This window comes from Jatropha curcas, chromosome 2, assembly GCF_041381405.1.
Source record: "Jatropha curcas cultivar XTBG-Jc1 chromosome 2, XTBG_Jcur_1.0, whole genome shotgun sequence".
Classification (NCBI taxonomy): Eukaryota; Viridiplantae; Streptophyta; class Magnoliopsida; order Malpighiales; family Euphorbiaceae; genus Jatropha; species Jatropha curcas.
This window is the reverse complement of record NC_143152.1, coordinates 30,842,262-30,867,867: the sequence shown is the minus strand read 5'-3', so window position 1 is coordinate 30,867,867 and position 25,606 is coordinate 30,842,262. Positions and strand designations below refer to the sequence as shown.

The window sequence follows — 25,606 nt, the reverse complement described above, 5'->3', positions numbered from 1 at the left end:
AGTATCAATTTCTTCAAATCAGGAAATTGAAAATATTAAATAATTTTAAGAGAGGGAAAATTTATTGAACAACCCAGTGAAAAAAGCACCTCTAATGCCGTCAACTGAGCTTATGCATGTCTTACATTCACTATTTTTTACAATCTCTACCTTTTTACTTCTCAATCTTTTAATGATAGTAAAAAAAAAAAACTCCAAATTCTCCTATTCCTTGCATTTGAGGAATGCCTTATTTATAACCAAACCCCATTTCTACCATACTAAGTAAACATAGACATGTATTTATTTTTTTACCTCAAATACAACATATAAATAAAACAAAATGCGATGTCACAACAACCTTCTAATTTCTTATGATGAGGATAAGCTTAAAATTAATGGATTTCCATAATTTATTTTAAGTTAATAGAAAAAATAAAAATAAATTAAGTTTGTAGGTTTTTCTTTTATTTATTCCAATTTTTTAATAAACAAAAAATTCAGAATATCCTTGTTTCCTGGAATTTCTTTTTTTTTTTTTTTTTTTTTTTTGATTGTTTAATAATTGGATTTGGACTACTTTTATTAGAATATAGACTAATTTGATTTTTTTTTTTTATTATTAAAAAATTGGTATCATGTGCAAGTTTTTATGCATCTATTAAACAATAATATTTGGATTGGGCTCTTGAAGCTTAAAAAATGAATTGTGGGCCTACAGAGTTCGTCATTCAAGTATGATTATAGTTGAAGGCCCAAGTACAAACATTACTTTTTGTAGACAAAATAAGGCCCATTGGATTTATCCGGTTCAACAATTATTGCTCGTTTATTTCAGTTGAGCAAATAAATTCCCAAAAACGACTAGTATATTGGTCGTTTAACTTGCCAAAACCATAATGGTCTCTTTTTTTTTTTTTTTTTTTCTTTTTTACAATGTAAAATACTTATATATTAGCGTCAACGTCTAAAACATCACAAATAAAAATAAAGATGGTGGGACCCCCCCCCCCCAAAAAATCCATCTAATAACTTTTTATTTTTCCCTCTCGGTTAAATTTAAATGTAATTCGTGAAATTTATCGAATGAGGCAATCAAATTTTTTATAAATCGAATGTCAAACAAATTATAAATAGCTTGAGTTTGAACGGCTTGACTTATTTATCGAATGAGCCTATTTTTAAATTTTTGTTTAAACTTTTTTTTTTTACTTGAAATTAAAATTAGTAATTTATTAGGAAAAATTAATTTGATCTTAAATTATTGAAATTTAAATTAAAAAACTTAAAATAGCAATCCTCCCTAAGATTTAGAAGCCATTCTAAATTTCAGAGGGATAGCAATGCATTCCTTTTTGCCAAGCTCCTTTTATACGTATGGATTTAGATTCTATCAATGGCCATTAAATTAAATAGTCTGTAATTCATGACCTTAAAATCGTATCAATCCCTAAATTTCAAAGAGTGATTTTTATTTCTTTTGCATTGTAATGTTTTTTGAAATTTGTATACATAAACCCATGATTTTCAATTCTTTGCTGCTATCCAATAAAAAATCTGTAACAACCTTGTAAGTTACCGTTTCTTTTTGAAATTCAATAAATAACGCGATATGAAATTTGTTTTTACTAAATTAGTTTCTTTTCTTGTATTTTTATGACAAAATGATTGTTCTCTATGCACAGAACTTGAAATTAAACAATCAAGCATTACAGAGTTGGGATTTGATTCTAAGAATTTGTGGAGGCACTATTTTGGATGAGCAGGTATTACATCATCAATCAATCTGTTTATATTATTCTCCACTACTCCTTGTCTGAAATTTAAATTATAAAATTCATTTATAACTATTAAATTTTTTCAAATGATTTTATAAAATTCATTTATACCAATTTGAATCTTACTATTTGTAAGTATTTTTGTAGTACTTGTGCACAAGTTGCACCAATGGAAACATTGCGGGGAGCTCAATTCACAATGAGCGACGGCACCACCCTAGTAACGGAGGTGGTTTTCGACGAGGAATCGCATCTTTGCCTGTATCTATTATTACAAGACATGATCAAAGTTAGTGACATGGTTGTTGGATTCGAAATGGAATGGGGGTTTAAAGGACGTTCTTATAGTAGATCAGGAAGTAATTCAGGAAAATTCAGTGAAATTTGCCTTCCATCGGATAAATTCGAGCATTCCCAAAAGAAAATTGAACACCACATTGCATTACTGACATTATGTACTAGACTTGGTTGTGTGCTTATTAGGCTAAGCCCTAATTCCATTTCTGCTTCTTTAATGAGATTTCTTGCTATTAAGGATATTATATTTGCTGGGGTTCATATTAAAGAAGATGTTGAAAAGCTAAAAGAGGCTTATGGGATTGTGATTAGAAATGCTGTTGAACTAAGTGATTTGGCTGCTAAGATTTATGATAATCCTAGGTTTGTGTTTTATAGTTCTAGGGATTTGGCTACTAAAATTGTTTCAATCAAATTTGGGCCAAAGCCATATGTCGTTTTATGGTCTAATTGGTTTGACCATAATCTTAGCACAGAACAAGTTGAGTGTGCAGCTGTTGATGCATATTGTAGTTATAAAATTGGGAAAAAGCTCATGGAAAGTGGTAATGCTAGTTTCAAGAGATTGTTCTCTTGATTTTTTTTTTCCAATGTTTTTAAATTATTATTATTATTATTATTATTATTATGAGCGGATTGCTTTATAAGTTGAATTATAAACTTTATATTTCTTAACTTGAGCTAGTTTGAAGGTGTTTTATGTACAATTTTTTTTTTTTTTTTTTTTTTTTTTGTGTGTGTGATTAACCATTTAATTTGATATGAAAGAAATGGAATATATTTTTCTTTTTTAATTCCTTCCATGGGTATATGTGATATTGGATTTTTTTTTTTAAATTGAATTGATTGGTTGTGTGTGTTTAAGATGCCAGGTTTTTATTTTTTAATCATTCAGTGTTCGAAGCTCACTAGTCAGACTAATCCGGATTTGCACCAGGCATATCTGCAAAAGGGAAGATTGCTTTTTTCCTGTTTAAAGAGACTTCATATCTAAAACTCGAACTCAAAACCTCTAAAAAGATCCTTGCTACGATGTTATCCCATATCATCTCTCAAGATTGAGATGATAGGTTTTGCTAAAACCTTTCTCATCATCGTTAATGTTCTGATTGATCAAGAATTAAATGTGAAAATTTTTAATTATTTTAAGCTAACGTTCGTTGGCTAAATTTGACATATAATTTGTGCGAGATCTAAAATCAAATTTTTATTCTCCTAAAATAAAATAAAATTTATATATAATTTTTTTCATCAATTGGTGGATTATCAAAGTGTGAATTTACAAGAGAGTTAACTTAAAGATGATTGTAAGATATGTAATTCAACCAAAATAATAACTTTGGATAAGATATTTGATAAAATAAATTTATTTTTGTTATTTTTTGCAAAAAAAAGAAATTTGTGGCCTTAAAACCTTTATAAAAAATTTATTGTGCCTTTAAAGATTTATTCACCTCTTCTTACTAGAAACTAGAAACAACAAATTTTAGAAATTTTGATTTTTATATGTAAAATATTATAGTTATTTTTTTTATAGACTTAGAAATTATTATTTTTAAATGTTACTATTAAGGTAGTTTAGAAAGTGAGAATAAATTAAATTTTATTTAAAATTATACCAAATATTTTTATTATATAAAATTCAACTGAGTTTTTGTATTTTAAATTATATCTTCTAAATTATAACTCTAATTCATTTAAACCAAAAAACAGTTAATCAATGGGGGGGAAAAAAAAATTGGTAGTTACATGGGAACTCTTGTATACATGATCACACTGGATAACAAACCTCATGCTCTGAGCCGCGAAGTAAGACGGATAACAAAAAAAGGTCAAAAACGACGCCTCCACGTTTCAACGTAGAAAACGAAAAAGAAAATTCAAAACCCTTTCAAAATATTTAAATATCAAGTCATATCCAAAACGACGAAGATTCGAATTTTTTCTTTTATTACACCTTCGGGAAGATTTTCTCGAGAAAATCGGATTTTTCTAATCCAAAATCACTCGCAAAAAGTGTAATTGATGATGAAATTGTCAAAATTCAGTGCTTTGTTTATTGTAGTCGCTTTAGTTTTGATTCAATCTGGAGCTTCGCTTCGATCACAGAGAACTCAGCAAGCTTACGTGACACTGTTGTACGGCGATGAATTCCTGTTGGGTGTTAGGGTTTTGGGGAAATCGATCCGGGACACTGGATCGACGAAGGACATGGTAGTTTTGGTCTCTGATGGTGTCTCTGATTACGCTGTGAAGCTTCTTGAGGTAAATTGTTGTGGTGATCTCTGGTTGTTTTGCTTAAGAAAGAGTAGATTTTTAGATACTGAATTAGATGATGAATACGTTCTCACTTTTTCTCGTTTGCTCTTTCAATTTAACGTATCTTTTTTTCTTTTTCCTTTTTTTTTTTTTTCTTTTTTAAAAAGAACTCAATAGAGAAAAATATGACTAAAATGGAAATTAATTTATTAGCCGTAAAGAAGGAACTTAAGTTTGGTTTGGATGCCAACGGAAGGGGGAGACTTTTAGCTTTATTTTATGGTATGCTAATCTACTAAAATTTCTACGGAAGGAATATCATTGGGATCAATGGAGCTAATTTAAATTTGTTTTATTACTATGACGTTTTTGACAGTTCTATAATAGAAAAGAGGTATTTACTCAAAATATGACTAATTCAACTTTTTGGTAAAACAATAAAGGATAGAGGAATGCAATTTTACATCTTCCAAATGTCTGGAAATTCTTTGTTAAGTGAGGCACTGTTTAGTTTTTCAATATTCCAATTTTACGGGTTGATATTGCACAGGCTGATGGGTGGATAGTGGAAAAGATTAGCTTATTAGCGAATCCCAATCGAGTGCGGCCAAAGAGGTTTTGGGGCGTGTATACCAAGCTCAAAATCTTTAATATGACTAACTACAAGAAAGGTAAATTTCTCTCTCACAGAATATTAAATTTAGTTAACATGCATCTCTAGTGTTTAGATTGTTTCTGCTATTATGCAGGCAAGAAGGGATAAAAAATTGGAACTGGAAATAATGTAATTTCTTTTTCATATTTTTTGGGATGAAACATTGGGATTTGTGGATTTTGATGTCTATTGTTTGAAGTTTGTTTTATACTACGGATGTATATATTGGTCCTGGGAGAGTAAAAGAAAAAACTTTTGCATGAATATTATCTATAATGAGGGGACAAGCTACTGGTTCCTATACCTATTTAAGATGCTAAATTACATGGAAGAAATGGTTCTACAATTCAAAATCTTCCTGTGTTGTAAATATGAATCTAAGATTTGTTACTTTTGCCTTACCATGTTCTTTCAATTTTGAGACATTGAGATTTTGTTGCTCTATTTCTTCTCTAATATCAATGTGATATTTGTGGTGCTTCTGTTGATACATTCCTGGGAATTCATTTGTGCAGTTGTATATCTTGATGCGGATACTATTGTGGTTAAAAGTATTGAGGATCTCTTTAAATGTGGAAAATTTTGCGCTAACTTGAAGCATTCAGAGAGATTGAATTCAGGAGTCATGGTAGTGGAACCGTCTCAGTTAGTTTTCGATGACATGATGAGCAAAGTGAACACTTTGCATTCTTACACTGGAGGTGAAACTTTTTTTTTTTTTTTTTATAATCCAATGCCTTTATCATACTTATCAATTATGATATTTCCTTTCATGTAATACTTTGTCATTGCTGCTGTTAGTTGACTGTTTTACCTTTGAATTGCTATCTTTCATAAATCCAAAGGATGCCAATGGATGGCCTCTGGGTTATTATGGTTACTTTGTTAAGGAAGAAAAACCTTATTATTGGACTTGATCCATCGACTCATGGTTGAATTCTAATATAAAAACAATAATGAATATGTAATCCTTGAAAATTAGATTTAACCAAAGTTAGAAAGCACTTAAATTACTCAAATAATACCTTAAACTCTCGTAATTCTTGTTTTTTGTGGCTCAAAATGATTCTTGGTACTGTATATGTTTTTTAAGTTTATATGTCCTGAAGCTGATGATGGCTTTTTCTACTTCGAGAAACATTTAATCTCATAATCTTTGCCAAAGCTTTTTTCTTTCTCTTTGTTTATATAGCAATTATCGTGTCTGATTTTTTTTTATTTCATTTTTTAATAACAGGAGATCAGGGGTTTCTGAACTCGTATTACTCTGACTTCCCCAATGCTCACGTTTTCCAACCTAACATACCCCAAGAAGTGCTGAATTCTAGACCTGTACCTGATGTGGAGCGTCTCTCTACTCTATATAATGCAGATGTTGGTCTCTACATGCTTGCTAACAAGGTACTAAACACATAGATATTATGATGATTAATGCCATGGCGATGGAATACCAATTTCAGTGGCCTTATTATTATTTCTGTATTCATCATTGTACCTTTGCACCATATGTAAAGGTAGAGTACCAGCTGTGGAATAACATCATAGATTGAATTCATAATTTTATATTGTTCATGTAGTCTTGGTAAAGCATGTAATCCTTATGGTATGCGCTATATCGTGGGTGAATATTTGATATAGAAATCTGTTTGATAGCACGGACATTGAGAGTATTAATCTGTTTTCAAGATTTCTAATTTTATCATAAGAGTGATACCTTTGTTCATAATTTGCTTTTAATTTAAATAATTGAATATTCTAACCTTTTCATGCATTCTATATGCAGTGGATGGTAAATGAGACTGAACTCCATGTTATTCACTATACACTTGGCCCACTTAAACCTTGGGACTGGTGGACATCTTGGCTTTTAAAACCTGTTGATGTATGGCAGGTATTTACTCTTACTTCCCTCTTGTAAATGAACTGGATATTTTTTTTTTTTATTCTCTGATCTTGACATCCTATTTGTTCTAGGTTTATCTTACTCCCTCACTTTTTCCTCTCTCTCCCTCTCTCTTTATTGGTTGGTTACTTGTGTCTAACCATTTACTTCTCTGATGATCTGCTGGCATACGTTTTCCCAGTAGCTTGGTGGGAGGGGAGTTGGTTGCAATTGCTTGTGCATAATTCCTTTTTTCTAATAGGAATTTGCTAAGCTTCTCATATCTAGCTCTTGGAGCTGGCTGAAACCATAAAGGCTTATGTGATTTAATTCCCTGAACAGTGGAGAAGATTTCTTGATTAGCCAATAACTGAATTCTTTTCCCTAATGCTGCAGAATGCTAGGGAAAGGCTAGAGGATTCCCTTCCTGGAACTGGAGGTGGCAGAAATCCTAATGATTCATTGCTTGTCAAATTTCTTTTCTTTTTACCATTATGTGCTGTGCTCTTCCTTTACTATCGATCATTCCTTCAGGTTACCTACTTTCCAACTATTTGTTACTCATGTTCATAATGGAATGCTTGTTATTTAGATGTCTAATATATAATTTTTGGGGCAGACACAGGCATTTTGTAGAAATTCATTATGCGATCATATCAGACACCTCTACTACAAAATTAGATCTAATGCATATGTAGGCGTTTCTTCATCATCTACCTTCAATTCAGCCAATCAAGTTAGTGCTCTTTTCCTTTTGTTCTGGATTTGATTTTGAATGGTCATTCACAGCATGTTCTCTTATGTTTTCTTGCTAATTCCGAGAGACCTTTTATGTTCTGATGTTAAACAGTTCTCTACTGATGCACATTCAAAGGTGCCAGCCTATTTGGGCGGACTTTCCATCTTTGCATGTTTTATGGCTGCATTGGTATCTCTTGCATTTAGCCTTGCTATTGTGCCTCGGCAAGTGATGCCATGGACTGGTTTGCTCTTAATGTATGAATGGACATTCACAACCTTCTTCCTTTTATTCGGAGGTTTTCTCCATTTGACCTATATATGGGGAAAGATGACAGCGAATCAAGCATACCTTTCCTCTCATCCTGAATCTTTTGATTATGAAACTGGAAAAGGTTAGTAGACTATGTTTGGACAGTTAGTTCTTTTAAATGTTTAAAGTTTTACTTTTTCTTGATATTCTTGTAACTTTCACAGGTCATCAATGGCAAGGGTCATCCTGTGATGTTGCTACATGGTATTATGGGCTAGGAATGGCCTTTTTGGCTATTGCTGTTCCAGCTTTACCATGTATTTTTGGCATTACTGCTCTGTTTGCAAGGTAATATTTTTTTGACTATAAGCATTAAAATGTCAGCTTCTGTTGTCTCTTCTTTCTAAAAATTGAACTTTTATTTTCTTTATGATACCTTAGGTTAGGCTTGGTGGTTGCTGGTGGCATTGTTCTGGCATCTTTCATGACATATGCTTCTGAGCATCTTGCAATAAAATCATTTTTACGAGGTATTGAAGATCGGGAGGCAACACGGTCAAGGAGTCTCTGTTTTTCATGTTGACAGGCATCTTAAGATAATGAATGTAGGTGAATTGTAATTTATTCAACATTTAATTAATTGAGATTGATTTGTAAGTGTCAGATTAGAGAAATATTTGCCTTTTTTCAAAAAGGGTTTTGTTGTAATATTCTTTGGGGAACATTATGGATCATAGTTTTTTTATAAAATGCTTCATTCAATTTTCAAGCTTCCAAAATGAAATTTATTAGAAATGTAAATATTTGAAATTTTAATAGTACTAATTTAATATTTTAATTTGCTTGATCAGAAATCTAAAATATTTGAAATTCTAATAGTATTATTTTTTTTTTTTTTTTGAGTGGAAATTCTAATAGTATTAATGGAATATACTATTTCTTTTTAAATATATATTTTTTCTAGGAAGGTGGTATCATGATTAATTTTTGCATACTATTTTAATTTTATCTTTTCACATTAAAATTAAGGGTTTCAGTTTTAATATGAGTGCTAAATTTCTTGCATAAAATAAATTACTCACATCAACTTGTGCATACCACCTGTCTTTTAAGTGCACCTTATTCTAGCCTATAATGCACTCCTTTTATGGCTGCTAATATAATGCCCCACCAATGGACAGTGTTACAATTTTATTGGTTGTGAAGCTTTTATAAATGAAACATGTAAAAATTTGATTTTAGAAATTAATTTTAATAGTTTTTTTTTTCCAAAAATTAATAAAGAGTGATTTGTAATACAAAATATTTTACATTTATAAACAGGGTTGATGTACGGATTTTCAGATCATAAATTGAGTAACTTTAATATTGCACAAAAGCCACCCTCCCACACTTAAATATATTATTTTACGGAGAACCCATAATTTAAAATGATGAAATATTTGAAATAAATAGTCCTTAGTTGGTCTTGCAGAATATTCATTTACCAAACTAATAGAATCCTACAAAACATGACAACAAAGCAATCCACCATAGAAGCAGATTGGTATAAAACTTTGCCACTAAAAGTTACCAAGTCAACAATAAGTGGAGTTTATTTAAAAGGAAGCAACAAAATCTTTCAATAATCTTTTGTTTTTTATACTTACATCTTGTTTGAATCTGAATCTTCTGCAATTTTTTAAACTGTCACTGAACTAACCCACCATTTTTAATTATCATATTTGCTTGTCAGATAGGTTCTTGATGAGTCATTAGCCAATAGAAAAATGATAATTGATAGATTTGTTTTCACTTTTTTCTTCTTTTTTCTTAGTTGCATGCCATTTTCCACTAATCAAGACACATGGCTACTAAATTAGAAAGAATATAAAAGTAACCCGAGAGGTGAGGGATGAAATGGATGACAGAAATTCTCTCCTTTAATCAGAGGTCTTGAGTTCGAACTCTGCGTATAAAGTCCTTATAAACACTCAGAAACTTTGAGAGCCTTTCTGATACGAATTCGGATTAGTTAAGTTCAAGGACTTCAAATACCGAATGATTAAAAATAAAAAAAATAATAAAAATAGAAGTATTTATTGGAGGGAGAAAAGGACAGAATGAAAGGTGGTCTTTAATGCATCATCATCCTTATCCTAAAGGTATGGTTCATGACAACTATTAATCTTGCATAAAGTTAGAGAAAGCTACAATGCTTATTCTCTGTAATATTTGCCTTTCTGGTTTTTAAATTTCGAGAAAGTTGGCTAAAAGAGGTTCCACATTCCATATGGGTATCTTCTATATGAAGACATGTCTGTTTATCACTGATAAGGTGTTAATCATAACTGATTAACCTTAATTATCTTAATTAATAAACCTTATATATATATATATATATATATATATATATATAGGTTGTTCTACAACCTTATTTAGCAGTAACTGTGAAATAATGTCTGCAAGTTAACTCTGATTAATGTATTTAAATACGTTATCTTCCTTCCCATGTAATTGGAACCAATTGAAAGATCCACAAAAGAGATTCTTGAGTCCTTATGTATGTTCCATTACTTGGATTTCACTGGTATGAAAATGATTTTGAACATGAACATAAACTATTTTTCTCTTATTTTGCTTGTCCTATATTTTATGATGTTTTTAACACCAGATGGTGTTACTGATAAGTTTTCATACAGTATATTAATTCAATCTTTTTGGTCAGGTAAAATACATAACCTTAGTACCAATTAGGTAGTGGTCCGATTAGTCTTCTCACTTGTATAAGCCGTGAAAGATCTCAAATTCGAGTCCTTCCCAGCTGTGTAGCACACATAGTTATTTCGGGTCACCGGTCCCTCGATAAATTTAAAAATAAGTTAGATTAACTGGAGAAACCATAATTGATGAGTTGTTTGGATTATCTGTAAATGCATTGAAACTACCATTGATCTAATTCATATGCAGCAATTTGATTTTGAAAGAAATACATACTTATATATATGGTCCCATCTCAGTAGTTCATCTTACAATAATTCTACATATAATAATAATAATAATAATATATTTTGATTAAGTCATTGAAAAATGTCTGAAGATCAGTGGCATTTTATGCAAGAATTTGGCTGTTGTTAGGGAAAACAGCAAAGGAATTTACTATAATGTTAAAACATGTATATTATAATCAAATTTAGAACATATTGCAGAGTTGGAGCACAACACAGTACTCTTAATTATGGGGAGAAAATGTGTTTGGTTGCTCAAAAGAGGTTTATATATAGCAGAAGAAGTCCAGTCTTGGAGCAGTAACAAAAACAATCTAAAATTAATATGTAGTATTATATATTGTTTTTATTTTCATTCTAGTTTCTTTCAACTTTCTTGGCAACCAAACACAGTAAATTACACAAATTAAGAACAGAAAGAAAAATTAAAAAAGAAAAAGGAAAAGGAAAAGGAAAATAATTCAAAGCCAAGCATCAGACTTGCCTAGAGGTTTTGGATTACCTCATCTTCACCATTTCATCCATATTACTGATCTTCAAGCCATAGTTCCATGGCTAAATCACTATAGTTAGAGTGTAATAATACCCTTACTCATGGAAGAAAGATACATTCTTCCCTTCTTTGAAACTGCCATCACCATCTTCACCATCATAATCTGCAATCTTGATCGACTCTAGATAGATGAAAGTAATCTCTAGAAGATAGAAAGAAAAAATGAAAATTACATCAAGAAAAGAAGAAGAAGAAGAAGAAGAAGAAGAAAGAAGAAAGAAGATGTGACCCTAATTTTGGAGTTGTTCGTTATTTTATATACAATAATTATATTATTGTAAAGACTAATAAAATAGATTTTGATTACTTAGTTGGTAGAATTAAAACGTGGTTTATTATTTAATCACTTCAGTCTGTAATAATAAAAAAAAAATATTTTTTTAGTAAAATAAAGAACCTCTTTATTGTATGAGGGTGGGAATCTATGGCTCAACCATTAAATTGTTGGGTCCATTATATTTAATGAAAATTAATTAATTAATTAGTTAATTAATTAAAAGTAATGATCATGGTTGGTTTGGAACTGAATAATTGGAACACATCTATGAAACAGGCACAATCAAAAATTATAATTGGTGGGTAGAATTGGCAATACGTATTTTGGAGATTATTAATAGGTGGTAAGTACAAGGTTTTTTTTTATAAAAAAAAAAAAAAAAAAAAAAATCTTTTTCCATCTAATTTCAACCTTGAAACGACAAATATATAGTTTTAATCGGATGGGTCTTGAGAATATATTTTGACGGGGACAACTAAGACAAATGTCAGAACTCCAAACGCCAAAAGATGATAAGATAAGGGTTTTGAATATATGATGTATCCAACCATAATTATTATTGATAATCGACAGATTTTTAATTTTTTCTTAATTATATATTTAGAAGAAATTTTAAAAAAATTAAAATAGCATTAATTATTTTATTTAATTTTATATGAGTAGATATCTGCATTAATTATTATTATTATTATTTATTTTTATAATAATATAAAAAATAAATTTCCATAGATAAAATAAATACAATTATCTTATAATAATTGTGTAAGGATAATAGTCATTTCCCATTAATGATAAAATAAATGCTAATTGAGAACAACCCAAATTGCAATACCGACAACAACAGAGAGAACAATTATTTAGAGACACTTTTCCCTTCATGTGAAGGAATCCCAATCCCAATTCCTTTAATGCCAGTAATTACTATATCCATTCAGACATATTATTTAACATATGATTAGCTTTAGTTATTAGTGCGAAAAATTATTTTATTAAACATTTAATTAATAGTAAAAAATGTATTTTTAAAAATATTTTAATCATAAAAACTTTAAAACGGTTAAATAATATTTTTAAATTAACCTTTTATTAACTGTTTAGAGGATTGATACGGGGATAATTTAGTCAATTAGAACTTTTTTTTTGCTAAAATTACATTACTTAATGATTTTCTTAATTATTACACATTATCTTAAATGATATCGAGGAGACGAAGGTAATAATATTTTATTAAATTTTAAAGGTATTATTGCGCCTATCTATCCCTATAAATTATTTAAAATTTTTATATGGTGATTAAGGAGATAATTAATTTTTATAAATTATAATAAAATATTAAGTAATTTGATTAAATTATTATTTATTTCTTATATCATTAATTTGACTAAAAATGATTTAAAAAATTTATAAAAAATATTTATTTAATTTAATATTAGGAAAGATAAAATTGAAAAGGATTAAAAAAATTAGTCAATATTCTTAAAGCAAAGAATATTCATAAATAATAAAAATAAAAAAATTTTTAAAATGATGTATATTTATCGAGGGAAAGAGAATCATGTCAAGGGGTGTAGTCTTCGTTGTCTCAGAGGTCAAATTCTTCTAAGAATATCAGTATACCTTTAAGAGATTTGAAGAGCCAAAAAAGTTGTTAAAAAAATTAAGCTTAATTAGCTACTTGACCCCTCTTGCTTCAATTCTGAGTCTCTCTCAATTGATAGGTTTATCTACTTTGGACCTACCCAAAAAATTTGATTAAGACAAATTAAGAGATGCAATTAGAAGTATAATTTTGCATTAATTAAAAATAAAAAATTTATAACAAGAAAGCAGAGGAATGATAAATGGACAAGTGGCTAAAATAAAAGAGTAGAAGACACCAAATTCCATGAGATGGAAGAAAGCCTTTTTACGAGTGGTGGTGGTATAATGATTTAAACTAAATAAAAGTAAGAAAATAATAATAATAATGTTACGCTCCAAAAGGAAACATGATTCTCATACAAGCAGATATAATTTAGGACCCACCATATCATGGTTTCCACCAAACAAGATTTTTGTTTAGCACTTAATACCCCTTTTTTCTTAAAGGGAAAAAATGAAAAAATTCTTTAATAACTATACATATTTTACTAACCATGGTACAATAGTTGTAAAGTAGGAATAGCTGCTTAGCAAAATAATAATAATAATAATTAAACAGCATATATGTAAAATATACAATGTGGGACAAAATGGAAAAATCACTTGACTCAAAGAAAAAGAAAGCATACAGTGGAAAGTCAACATGGCTTTCCATACTTCCATTTCCATAATAATAATAATAATAATAATAAATGCTTCCATTTCCGTAAAGTTTCTATTTAGTAGGTAAAACTTTGAAAGATAATATATATATATATATATATATATATATATATATATATATATATATATAATAACAATAGTTATGGTGTTATAATATTACTTAAATAAAATTAATCAAAATTTCTACAATGCAAAATATATACATATATTATGAGTGGATTTTGTCAGGTCTTGCCAATCATTTTAAGAAAAATTAAAAAAGATCTTGCCAATTCCAACTTAATAAGTTAAAAACATTTACCAGCAATCTGTTTTTTTTTATTATTAAAAAAATAATCCATTTTATGTATTTCCGTTAATTATTCAACACCCGTTATGCATGGTGATTGTGCTGCTTTTTGTAAACTACATTTGCATTGTTCAAATCATAAATTAAAAAATAAAAAATAAAACCAATTCTTTAAAGTTTTTTTTTTTTTTTTTTTTTTTTTTTTTTTTTTTTTTTTTTAAAGAAAAAAATAGAGCAGCAATTCTAAAAAGTACCTCTTAAACTCAAACACCAAACAGAACTTTAGTATTTGTGAGAATAAGCTTCAAGAAATAATAGAAGGAGAAGCAAATTTATCACCTTCTTTGTAGCCAAAATAGAGCTGCAGGATACAAGTAATTGACAGTAGAAGCCTAATCACTCTAGTACTGATATTTTCAAAAGAAAAGTCACATATTATCAATCTCCCAAATTGCTATCCCTCCCAAATATCGAAATAGCAACAGTGTATATGAATAGAACAAAATATAGCGGTAGCAGTATATAGATCTGAAATATTCATATGGACAAATTGATAACTCCTCTCACATGCCATGCTGCCTTCAATCTCTGGATGCCTGAAAAAGAAAATAAAATTAAAACAATGCTAATAAAGAAGATGACAAAGTTAGGACAAAAATCATAGGGGGATTGCAAATACCCAGATCACGGCATTATCTGGCCAAAAGAATGTCATCATGTTTCAGAACGGATGACCCTGTAAAAGTAAAAAAAAAAAAAAAAAAGAAAAAAAAAAGGGCACAGAAGAAATTGCATGGCCCCTAATAAAATTGGCCTCTGATTTGTATCTGTGTTCGGTTTATATATGAATGATTCCTTCATTTATCCTAACTAACTTGCAGAAGGGTGCATTAGAACGAAAAACAATCTACCATCCCAAAACGAAGGAATGTATTTCAGCCCAACTAGAAACTGTGTACAGAACGCCAGATTGACCCTTCCAATTCCAAGAGCTTCCTTCAGTATACTCTCTCTGTTTTTTAACCAAGCCAGGATACAATGGTAAAAATGTTACACCAAACTGACTTCCGACTCTCCTTAGGCTGGAGCTTGATCCGATCACGATGCCTATATCTGCCGCAAGCAGACAAAGCAAGTCCCCAACTGAGTCTCCAATATAAACAGTCAAATTCTTTTTGTCAGGGCTGTAGTTCATTAAAATATTATTAAAAGCTTGGGCTTTGTCTGTAGGGGTTTCCACCTTCATAATAATCTCACCCGTTGAAATTGATTCTACGAAATCAAACTCATTCGCATGTATATTCAGAACATCCAAACCCCCTGCAAAACCGAAAGTAAATTAAGAATTCACCATGGCGCACAAACTTTTTTCAAGCTTTATATTGTAACAGGGTAGAAGAGCGTGAACGAAATTTTCAGAAAACAAAAATGCAATAATGCCAAATCAAAAGGTGTTGTATTTTAAATGCGCATAAGCATATTAAAATGCAAACAGGACCCACATGTCTAAGGGTGACAATATCAATTATCAAGTTGAGTCAAACCGAGTATTTTGAGCATCTCATCGAGTTGAGTTTTGAGTACTGAGTTTCTAATGCAGTCAAGTCTAAGTAGTACACTCTATTGGCTCAACTAGCTAAAGTTCACCTCCCATACATAACCTATCCTTGCTAATATGAATCCAATTTTATTAAGCAAAAAGGCTAAGACCAAAATCCAAACACAACAAATGTCAAATGAAAAGATCCACTCTAGTTTTGCAGATGGAAAACCACAAAGGACTTATCTGATGTGGTGCTGGCAACATTAATTAAGTACTCTTTTGAGGTCACTTAACTTCTAACAAAAACATACCACTGTCAGATTTTTAAAAAGTTAATAATAGGCACTAGATATAGACTGTAATGTGAATTAAAATTGCGGAGATGAGTTGATGTCATGAAAAGCAGAAAACTATAAATTCAGTGTAGCCATAAAGAAAACCTGATGAGAAAGCAGATCTGATCAGATCAGCACACCAACAATATGAGAGGAAATGTATATTAGCATTCAGATTTTCATTCTTCGAGATTTTCTGAAAAAAACTGGTGCAGCCATCTTGAAGAATCAGTCTTTCACCAGCTCGTTTTATGTCTTCAAGATTCAAACCCTTAAGAACTCCAGATTTGATAACTCTAGCATTTGCCCTTCGCTCAAAGTCTGAGAGTTGTTCGAGTGCTTTACACAAAGCTTCAAAGTTGAACTCCACTGCACAAAAAAAAAAAAAAAAAAAAAAAAAAGGTTCAAACCAACCTGAGAAAGCAATATTATCGGAATCCTTTCATGACATCATGTTCTGCCAAAGGTTAGATAAATAATTCTGAGATAATATACAAGAAGACTACTTAGTAACTATACTTTTTTCAGAGGGCAGAATGCTTTCAATGCATTGCTCATATTCTTCAGTATACTGTCCAGAGAGAAGAACCCATGTGTTCCTTAGCTCAGTTGATGACATCCTAGCATTTTGATTATCAGATTGTGACTGATCAGATTTTGATGCTGTTAAAATTGCAATCTCTGCCAAAATGGCAGAGGAATCAACAACTGTGCATGTCAAATCAAAATCAGAAAATATCACGAGGCGATCTTCTAGAGGGTTATGCTCTTTTGTCAGAGGAACCACAGTGGGCTGATCAAGTGGCTGCGCATTGAAGAACTCTATTTCAAGTTTCATGGCTTGGTGATAAAGCTTTTCAATGATGTCAAGCTCTTCGCCTGTCAAAGGGACACTAAGTTTATCCAGCAAGTCTTCAGTTTGCAGAGCTGATGCCTATATTTCATGGGAATACAATAATTGAGATGTTGGGGAGTGGTACAGAAGGCCATTTATGTAATGCATTGTCCTGGCAGACTATAATCAAAAGACAATCTGATCATCATTTAGAACAAATGCATGCCACTGATTCTTAAAATATGGGTTACCTGAAAACTCTCAGATGAGTAATTGTCAATCCACTTCTGGTAAGGATGAATACCAGCTTCTGCATCTATTAGTGCTTGCAGCTCCTTAGCTAGAAAGGCATACAACCTCATACAGGGTGTCATGGTACCAAGAGTGTAAGCTGCAACTTTTGTTCTTTCAAAAGGAGTTGCAAGTTTACCAGGACCTTTCACTCCTTCAACCTTTCCAGAAGCTGTAGCCAACAAGAAATCTGTGTATTTTGCAGTTGCAGAATTGATAGTCACCTCTTTGGAAGGGTCCATACCCCATTCCTGCATAACTTTAATGTCAGAGGATGAAAAGAATTCTTAAATATGAACAGAGAAGTTCATATAAATAACTGCAAATTAAATATTAAGAACTTGCTACCACTATATTACAGGCTCTCTTTTTTTTTTTTGTGTGTATCATTACAGAACTCCATGATAGAAAGAAAATGAGGAAGAATAAATCTTCAACTCAAATGAATTGATGATAACGGATAATGTAAGTTGCTGCTGGGATCAAAACAGGTGTTCTATTGGGGAGCAAATACTTTTGGTAAAAGTTACCCAGTTGCTTCTAATTTCTACCAAAATTTCCAATTCCAACCATATACTGGGAGCTTTAGCAGTATGAATTAAAATGCAAATCAAATCATTACTCTGAAATTAACAAAGTACTCAAATGTGAACATTGGCAGTTATTTAATAATAATAAAAGAAAAAAAGGAGTTGGTTATTTGATTATTATACTTGCACTGAAAGTAGAGTTCAAATTCCATTAGAAGGACCTCATTGGCAAAGGCTTTTCTTCTTTCTTTGATTATTACCCATCGAGTATTAGGTTATAATGCTTTTCTTCTTTCTTTGATCTATAAACAAGACATGTCATGTCTGAATAATCATTGTATGCTAACCTTCTTCCTCTTCTCTAGTTACCCTTCCCCCTTTCAAGATTAAAACTGCTTCACCACCAACTTATCTAGTCAAGTTCTTTTATAGCCAAACCACAATTATGGAATACAAGCACACGATGGATGACAACAGCAATTACCACCAAGCTCGGCAGCAATTATACATTTCAAATTGTCATAAAAGGTTAAAACATAACATTTTTCCTCAAGACCCCAGCATTGGACTAAGAACAGCTATAGAAGCTTCTTTTACACTTTGTTTGGGAGAAAGTGGTGTGGGTAAAAGAGAGGATGAGAAAGAAAGAGAGGTGAAAAAATCTGGGGCATGAGATTATTTCTTTCTCCTCCCTTTTGAAATGAGTGAAAACGGAGAAGGAATGAATGAAAAGAGAGTTATTTTGTCTTATTAAAAAACATGAATAAAGAGCGACCTAGTGCAGGGAGCATCCCACATTTTGCGGGCTCTAAGAAGGGCTGATATATGCAGGCTTCCCCTCATTGTTACAGAAAAGTGGTTTTCATGGCTCGAATCTACGATCTCTATGTCACAAGTAGAGTAACTTTATGGTTACACTAAAGCCACCGTCTATTATTCGAAAACATGAATGAGAAGACAATTTAAAAGCTATAAATTAGCACATTAATGCTCACATATTTACAAGAAATTATATATGTACAACAGGTAGGAACACAACAAAATAGTACGAATCTTCATGTGTAATTTGTAATTTGGGCAAAGCATAAAGGGGTCAATCACTACGAGCGTAGAGGCTTTAGGTTTCATTTGAATATAGAGATAGAGACAAGGACGGAATTTATGATCCAAATCTCCAAGAAGTGAAGCTCTGGCAGAATGGTTTTCGTGGAACTGGATGGAAAGATGTTCCGCTCATTGTACATTCTCCAGCTTTTCACCCTATTTCGTACACAGAAGAAAATAGTATTCTCCTACCACTTTAATTTCCATCCCTTTATACTCCTTTGGAACAAGAATTAAGGTGCAAGTGTAAGCAATGCAGACAAACTTGACACAACCGTAGTAGAATAACATTTACCTAATTATTTAACAAATTAACATCCATACTTAATAGCATACATATATGGAAACAGTGCTTTCTCATCTAAACACTATAATGGTAACATTCAATAATTATAGCAACCTAACACACAAAAGAAAGGCAATGAATAATATGAATGAGGCAATAAAATCAATAAATCATGTTTTACAGATAAATATTTCCTAATATCAGTAGCATGTCTTGTACTGAAGTTAGAGTGTCATAGTATAAGGAATCAAAAAGCTATTTTCTGCAGGATTTAATAAGACAACAAACTAATGATTGATGTGGGTTCCAATAAAGGTCCGAATGCAAAGCTTTTTTAACTTTATATCCGACAGATTTCAGTAGGTGAGCCTAGATTGGTGGAGACAACAAAGGGAAGAAGAAGAGAGTTTTTTTTTTTTTTTTTTTTTTGGGTGTGGGAAGAGGTGGAGCCTCACTTATTTTAATACAGGTAAGGGGAAAAATAAATTAAACTTCAGTCTCTAACCTGTACAAATGATTTATGCAACTTCAGCTCCTCTAAGACCCCCTTCCTCAACGCGGCAATAGCTAGCTTGGCATCATCATCATCAGCACACTCTTCTGCCAATTCATACCTAAAATTCAACAAAACAACAAAGACTAAAAAACACAGCACATTGAACATCCATATATAAGTACCTAGTTGCAACAACATAGATAAGACTAGGGGAAAAGAAGATAACATAAGCCTCTACAGTCTCACCCCCTGACAGACACATATACATGCATGATTCATTGTACATGGACGTTCCGGAAATTAAAACTCACCTTATGTGATGTAATTACTTTTTTTTCCCAAATAATAACAATCTAACCCTCCAATTGGTTGCTGAGAACTGACAAAAGAACAAAAATAAAATAATATTTTCAAATCAGAAGTTTTACTATTTTTTTTAATCTCTAGAAATAATAATAAATTCACCAAAATAGCAATTAGTAAATTATGCTTAGTTATGTAGACGAGTTCACCTTCTTTTTTAACCAATGAAGAGAACTCTAATCTTCATATTCTTGGTATATATTTTTCCCACACCATCCTCAGCAACCGAATGGAGATTGATCTTAAAATATGTTATTTTCTTTCTTTAAATTATAGGCTATTCCTTTGGTTATCATAAAATAGACATATCCAAAACCCTTTTTAAAGAAAATCTTTAAAGTTTTAGTTCATGTTCTTTCTCTAGACATTCTAACAAAACCAAATAGTACAAATTAACAAATACATAAAAACCTCAAACTGATACAAATGCTCATAATTGTTATTAAGTCCGCACATTTTATTTCGTTACGAGCAGAACAAATCCAAAATGTAAGGCATAACTTCTTTATCATTTCTAATGCAGCAAACAAACTAAAAGAAGCAACAAATAGAATAAAATCAAGAAAAATAAAATTGAAACCATCATTTAAACTCCTATAAGATACAAAATGATGGGAAGACGATTTAATATTAGCAATCTAGACCTATCTTCTTAGCTAATCCATTAAAAATCACCATAAACTCTCAATTAGATTAAAAATAATAGAAAATAAAGAAAGAAGCACTCACGCGTGAGCGAAGGCTTTGAGGAAGTGAAAATCCTGAGCGATGTAATGCCTAAAACTCTCAATCTTGAGGTTGCCGGCGGCAAAAGAGACGACGAAAGGAGTGTACATAGCGAGAACCGATTCTCGGCGAAACTTGATCCAGAATTTACTAGCGAGGCCTTCCTCGTTGGTTCCACCAGCAGAAGTAGGGGAGGCGGCCATGGAAGACGATGAGGAAGCTAGCTTTGGAGGGATCGCCATTCTTGGAAGTGACGATCTCCGAATAAAGAGCGAGTTGACAGGGTTGGATCGGAGCGAGTTAGAGAGAAAGAAGAGATGGAATAGTGGGGTTTTGATTGGGTTTGGAGTGAAGAAGGGTAGGCGCATCAAGAGAGAGAGAGAGAGAGAGAGAGAGAGATGTGGGTTTGTGAGTTGGCGGTTGTGGGCTTTGTTGAGGGGTAAGGGGGAAAGAGAGAGAAATGGAGGGAAGTTTTTTATTCTTTATTTTATTTTCCAATAAAAAAAAATAAAAGTATGTATTTTGTTGGAATTTTTTAAAATTTTGCATGGCTTGATAGGTAATTTTATTTATATGGGAAATACCTTTTATTTTTTTTTATTTATATTTTCCAGTAATACATGGAATTTAATATGATATATGATTTTTTATTTTTGTAATTATGTTTGTTTTTTTAAATAAATATAATTATCCTTTTTGTTGCTAAATTATAATTGAAATTGAAATTCACATATCACATCATCAATTGATTTTAGGCATTTTATATAGTTTAATTTCGTGAGATTTCGACACTTATGATTAAAAGAGATCGTGGAGTTTATTATTAGACCAAAAATAAAAAATACGTTAATCCATATTAATTAAAAGATGATATAGAATTTACATATTCAATTCACTAAATGCTTCATCTTAAATTATTAATATTATTTTTTGAAAAACTAAAGTTTTATACCCTCTCGCTAAATTGAAACAAAAATAGAAAATAAAAATTATCTAATTTATTTCTCATTTATTTAAATTTTGTTACAAATTAAAAATTTAGAATAGTTAGGAGTACTTTGCTTGAAACTACTTTCGGTCCGAGTATAAAATTACGTGAGTGAATTAAAATTTATCTCTTCTATATTTATAGATATTCATTTTTAAAAATAAATCGTAGGTTCTAATATAGAAATATATACAATTTCAATAAAATTAAAATTCATCTAAATATAATTGATCATTCAAATTGATTAAGTTGGATTTGGTAACTATTAACTTTATTAAAATGAGATTGGTTACCAAGATTTAGAACATTAACCCTTACATAATAACACAAGCACTTCAATCTAGTGTAAGATTAGCCAATGCTTTAAATATAAAAGTTTGTTACTATAATCATTCAAGTGCCTCTTTCTAGACTAAAAATAATTAAATAATAACATGTTTATAGAACCAAATATCGAAAAATTTTATTTTATTTTTAAATTACCTTAATTTCAGAAATTCTAACAATACTTTATGGAAAGGCTACGAGTGGGTCCATTTATCCCACCTATTCTCTTGTTTTTTAAGGGTTAACATGACATGGATAATGTATTTTGACAAAAGAATATAAAAAGCCTAATTACTCTCGCTATGTACCTACTTTGTAAGGACAGGTGTAGGGCAGTGATTGATTTATCTGTGTACCTTTTTTCATTTTCCTAAAATCCACCAAATCGTTTATTAATAATTCCACGTATAAGAACCGCTACTTATTTCTCCTCTCTTTTATTATTTGATCTCCTTTTTTAGTTTTCAGATACCGCCAATTTTAATTTTTGTTTTTATCTTTTTAAAGCGAAGTAATAATAATAACAATAATATAGCACCAGTCATCTTATAAAGCAAATTATTATTTTTAAGGCAAAATTAATAATAATGTATTGTTTTTTATAATTTAGACTATTAAATTTCAAAAATAATGTTTATTAAATTTTTTTAAAATGTCAAACAAGTATAACTTTACTTTTTGACTCTATTCGACAAAATTGATTATATTTGATTTTAGTAGTTGCCAGCTAATTTTTTATAAAATATTTAAAAAAGTAATGTCGTAATCAGTCATTTAAATTCTAATATAAATATTATGCCACTAAATACAATAAAAATTAAAAATGTTATATAAAAAGCTATTACAGAAAATGTTCCTCCTCTAAACATATTTATAATTAGTTAATGACCATATATTTATTTTATTTTATTTTATTTTTTCCTAATTGATAAATCATCACTTGCCTTTTGGGAGGTACGAAATTGCAACGGAATGGTCGTTGGTGCGATGGGATCAAATGGCAGCTTTGGCCTGAGGTCATTTCTTTTTTATTCTGGACTAAATCGACAAAATAGCTAATTTTGTCTGCAATTTTTTATAATTTTTTTATCAATTAAAGTATTAGGTAAAACCGTAAAAGTAAATCTAATTCAGTAATGCAATGAAATCTTTACCACTCTAATGCTCCATATCATAATAGATAGATTAAGAAAGAGCAAACAAAAAAATTATCGTCTTCTTGTTTGAGGCAGCATATAAAAATAACAAGAAGCAGGAAGGTAGTCCAATTGTAGAACGATCACTCCGATGGCGGCTGAATTAAGGGTGGTAAGTGGTGATTAAAGGACTTGAATCCTTTCCACCGAGACCAATCCTGTTGGTTACTTTAGTTTTATTAATATTACAAGGGACACTACATATTCAATAGCAATAAATGATTTGTATTCAATTAGCAATCATGTTCATATGCATCTAGATTTTCACCATCTTAATATAAATCATCCATTACATAATTACAAAGCTCTGATCTCCTTTGGCAAGAGATAATTGCAAATGAAATTGTTGAAAAAGAATCATCCTTTTATGCCCTCATTTTCGGAGAATAAGGTGGGGAAATGAATGAAACTAGATGAAGCTACTGTTGCAAATTTCAGTATCATTTACAGGCTCCTTCCTGCCATCCTGGGACCAAGCTGCTGTATTCTTGCGGTCTGTCATTTCTATGTTCAATGAACATGAGCTGTTTATGCTTTCTCTCAACATATATACAGCTTATATTTTTATAAGACCACTTGTGAGCAAACAAAAGTTGCCTAACTTTCTGCAAATCCAGGGATGAATAGTGGAATTAAAATAGAAACCTAGTCCAAGATCCCAGGAATGGGAAAACAGCATTTAACAACCTAAGCAGCAATGGTGTATCCCTGATTCTCCTTGTCCGAGTTAGTTTGCTTCTCATCTCTTGCTTAGGCAGCTCATCATCTACCTTCTGGCTCGGCTTCCCTCTGGAGACCTTATGCATATCATCAAGCTCATCCCATCCACCAAACTTGTGTACCCTTTTGCTTCTCTTCTTATATGAACCATCATCAGCTGCCATCCATGATTGGTAACTCCCTTTTTCCTTGTAAGTTTTGTTTTCTTCTTTTCTCTGACTTGTTTTCTCAGTAGGCCTAACAAATGGTTTCTTCTTGGTCCTCACCCTGGTTCTGGTTCTGGTTCTGGGTTTAGGCCTAATGCTTGTACTTCCCCAGACCTTATCAAACACAAGGGAGAGTGCAGTCTGTCCTAATGGAACTGCCAATGCCATTAAGACCGCATTTGGACCTGTTCCAAGCAGGAATGATATGCCAATGGCAGGAACCATCCAACCAAAAGCTCTAATCACCTGCAGGAAGTATATTACATGATATTTCAACCATTGTTCAACTACTTATACCAACAATTATCATATTGAACCATGAAAGTTTACAAATCAAACGTTTCGATTCAAGACTTTAATACACCCAGATAGTTCCTTTTCTTTCTTTCCTTTTTTTTTTTTTTTTTTTTTTTTTTTTTTTTTGCTTTCTTCGAATGTAGTCATGGGACTTCAATTCAATTCTATGCCCAAAGTGGATAGCATTTACCATTAGGCTACCTCTGTGAGTGCATAACCCATACAGCTTATAACAAATAATTGCAAATAATTAATGGTTAATAATGAGTAACAATTTGCAAACAAGATGAGAATGATCACTTAACTAAGCTCGTTATCTCCACAAATCCAGCTCTTGAAGAATCAACAAATCTTTCTTCTTAAACTAAATTCCCAAGGATTTGAATTGAAACTTCAAATCATACCTGAAATTAGCTTCTTTCTAATTCTATACACTAAAAAGTTAGCTCAGTAAACAAAATTCTTCACTCTATTAGAATCCCAGTTATTAGAATTTGTCAATTTTCCAATTATCATAATTAATTAACCAACTTTCCCTTTTCAAATTGAAATCGAAAATTATAACTAAGGAGAAGAAGAAGAAAAAGCAATCACCTTGAAAATCAAGAACTCAACGCCCTCCTCCTCCTCATCATCATCGACCCAATTATCATCGTCCTCAATAGACCACCAGATTCTCTGCTTCCCAGTACCACGAAACCCGAAATCATCGTGACCATCATCGCCGTCGGTGTAGATCTCATCTTGGAAATTGACTCTGGTGCGTCCGGTTAATGAAGAAGAAACCGAGTTCTGGAGGCCACAGTTAGGCGCAGTAGATGCAACGGAGCTGCTACGAGTTAGAAGCGACAGTGACGTTGGTGTAGTGAAGGAAAGGTGAAGGAGAAGGCAAGTTCCCATTTTTGGATTTTATTATTGTTACCTTTTAAGACCGTATTTCTATTTTGAATAATTCTTGTTCCTGTTTTTTTTTTTTCTCCCCCTTGGTTCTTAGTTCATCCTTAAGAAATTTAAGAATTTTCCTTTGCATGCTATTCATTGTTTTGTAAAGGATTGGAAATATTGAATTATTTCTTCAAAATTAAAAAGAATAATTTAGTTATTACATTAAT

General features: G+C 31.2%; 4 protein-coding genes across 5 annotated transcripts; 2 read left to right on the top strand and 2 right to left on the bottom strand.

Annotated features, from left to right (window-relative positions):
- Positions 1-1,403: 1,403 nt before the first annotated feature.
- LOC110010903 (protein RISC-INTERACTING CLEARING 3'-5' EXORIBONUCLEASE 1) lies at positions 1,404-2,733 on the top strand. Its single transcript, XM_020684794.3, has 3 exons — positions 1,404-1,549; positions 1,665-1,745; positions 1,905-2,733. The coding sequence occupies exons 2-3, from the start codon at positions 1,738-1,740 to the stop codon at positions 2,629-2,631; spliced, it is 735 nt and encodes a 244-aa protein (XP_020540453.2). The 5' UTR covers positions 1,404-1,549; positions 1,665-1,737; the 3' UTR covers positions 2,632-2,733.
- Positions 2,734-3,894: 1,161 nt separating this feature from the next.
- On the top strand, positions 3,895-8,610 carry PGSIP6 (plant glycogenin-like starch initiation protein 6). 2 transcript variants are annotated; one of them, XM_020684793.3, is made up of 10 exons: positions 3,895-4,319; positions 4,864-4,984; positions 5,484-5,669; positions 6,206-6,369; positions 6,752-6,859; positions 7,247-7,384; positions 7,476-7,586; positions 7,701-7,983; positions 8,066-8,189; positions 8,283-8,610. In XM_020684793.3, the coding sequence occupies exons 1-10, from the start codon at positions 4,080-4,082 to the stop codon at positions 8,422-8,424; spliced, it is 1,617 nt and encodes a 538-aa protein (XP_020540452.1). In that variant the 5' UTR covers positions 3,895-4,079; the 3' UTR covers positions 8,425-8,610. The 2 variants fall into 2 exon arrangements, with proteins under 2 accessions (XP_020540452.1, XP_020540451.1); XM_020684792.3 differs by having other exon boundaries at positions 3,897-4,319; positions 7,470-7,586.
- A 5,953-nt stretch (positions 8,611-14,563) lies between these two features.
- Positions 14,564-21,200, bottom strand: LOC105647767 (heme oxygenase-like, multi-helical). The gene is made up of 7 exons (XM_089718280.1): positions 20,764-21,200; positions 19,681-19,789; positions 17,216-17,506; positions 16,649-17,063; positions 16,235-16,498; positions 14,931-15,571; positions 14,564-14,847 (listed from the first exon to the last, which is right to left on the bottom strand). Exons 1-6 carry the CDS (start codon positions 21,126-21,128, stop codon positions 15,159-15,161), a joined length of 1,857 nt encoding a protein of 618 aa, XP_089574406.1. The 5' UTR covers positions 21,129-21,200; the 3' UTR covers positions 14,564-14,847; positions 14,931-15,158.
- A 2,275-nt stretch (positions 21,201-23,475) lies between these two features.
- Positions 23,476-25,454, bottom strand: LOC149498605 (uncharacterized). The gene is made up of 2 exons (XM_089717390.1): positions 25,089-25,454; positions 23,476-24,443 (listed from the first exon to the last, which is right to left on the bottom strand). The coding sequence occupies exons 1-2, from the start codon at positions 25,392-25,394 to the stop codon at positions 23,904-23,906; spliced, it is 846 nt and encodes a 281-aa protein (XP_089573516.1). The 5' UTR covers positions 25,395-25,454; the 3' UTR covers positions 23,476-23,903.
- Positions 25,455-25,606: the final 152 nt, after the last annotated feature.

Coding starts and splice junctions, on each gene's coding strand:
- LOC149498605 (XM_089717390.1), bottom strand. CDS start 25,394: ATGGGAACTTGCCTTCTCCTTCACCTTTCCTTCACTACACCAACGTCA. Junction 24,444..25,088: donor TTGAGTTCTTGATTTTCAAG/GTGATTGCTTTT, acceptor TACTTCCTGCAG/GTGATTAGAGCTTTTGGTTG.
- PGSIP6 (XM_020684792.3), top strand. CDS start 4,080: ATGATGAAATTGTCAAAATTCAGTGCTTTGTTTATTGTAGTCGCTTTA. Junction 6,370..6,751: donor TCTACATGCTTGCTAACAAG/GTACTAAACACA, acceptor TTCTATATGCAG/TGGATGGTAAATGAGACTGA. Junction 8,190..8,282: donor ATTACTGCTCTGTTTGCAAG/GTAATATTTTTT, acceptor ATGATACCTTAG/GTTAGGCTTGGTGGTTGCTG.
- LOC105647767 (XM_089718280.1), bottom strand. CDS start 21,128: ATGCGCCTACCCTTCTTCACTCCAAACCCAATCAAAACCCCACTATTC. Junction 16,499..16,648: donor CATTCTGCCCTCTGAAAAAA/GTATAGTTACTA, acceptor TTTTTTGTGCAG/TGGAGTTCAACTTTGAAGCT. Junction 15,572..16,234: donor CAGATCTGCTTTCTCATCAG/GTTTTCTTTATG, acceptor TCGGTTTTGCAG/GGGGTTTGGATGTTCTGAAT.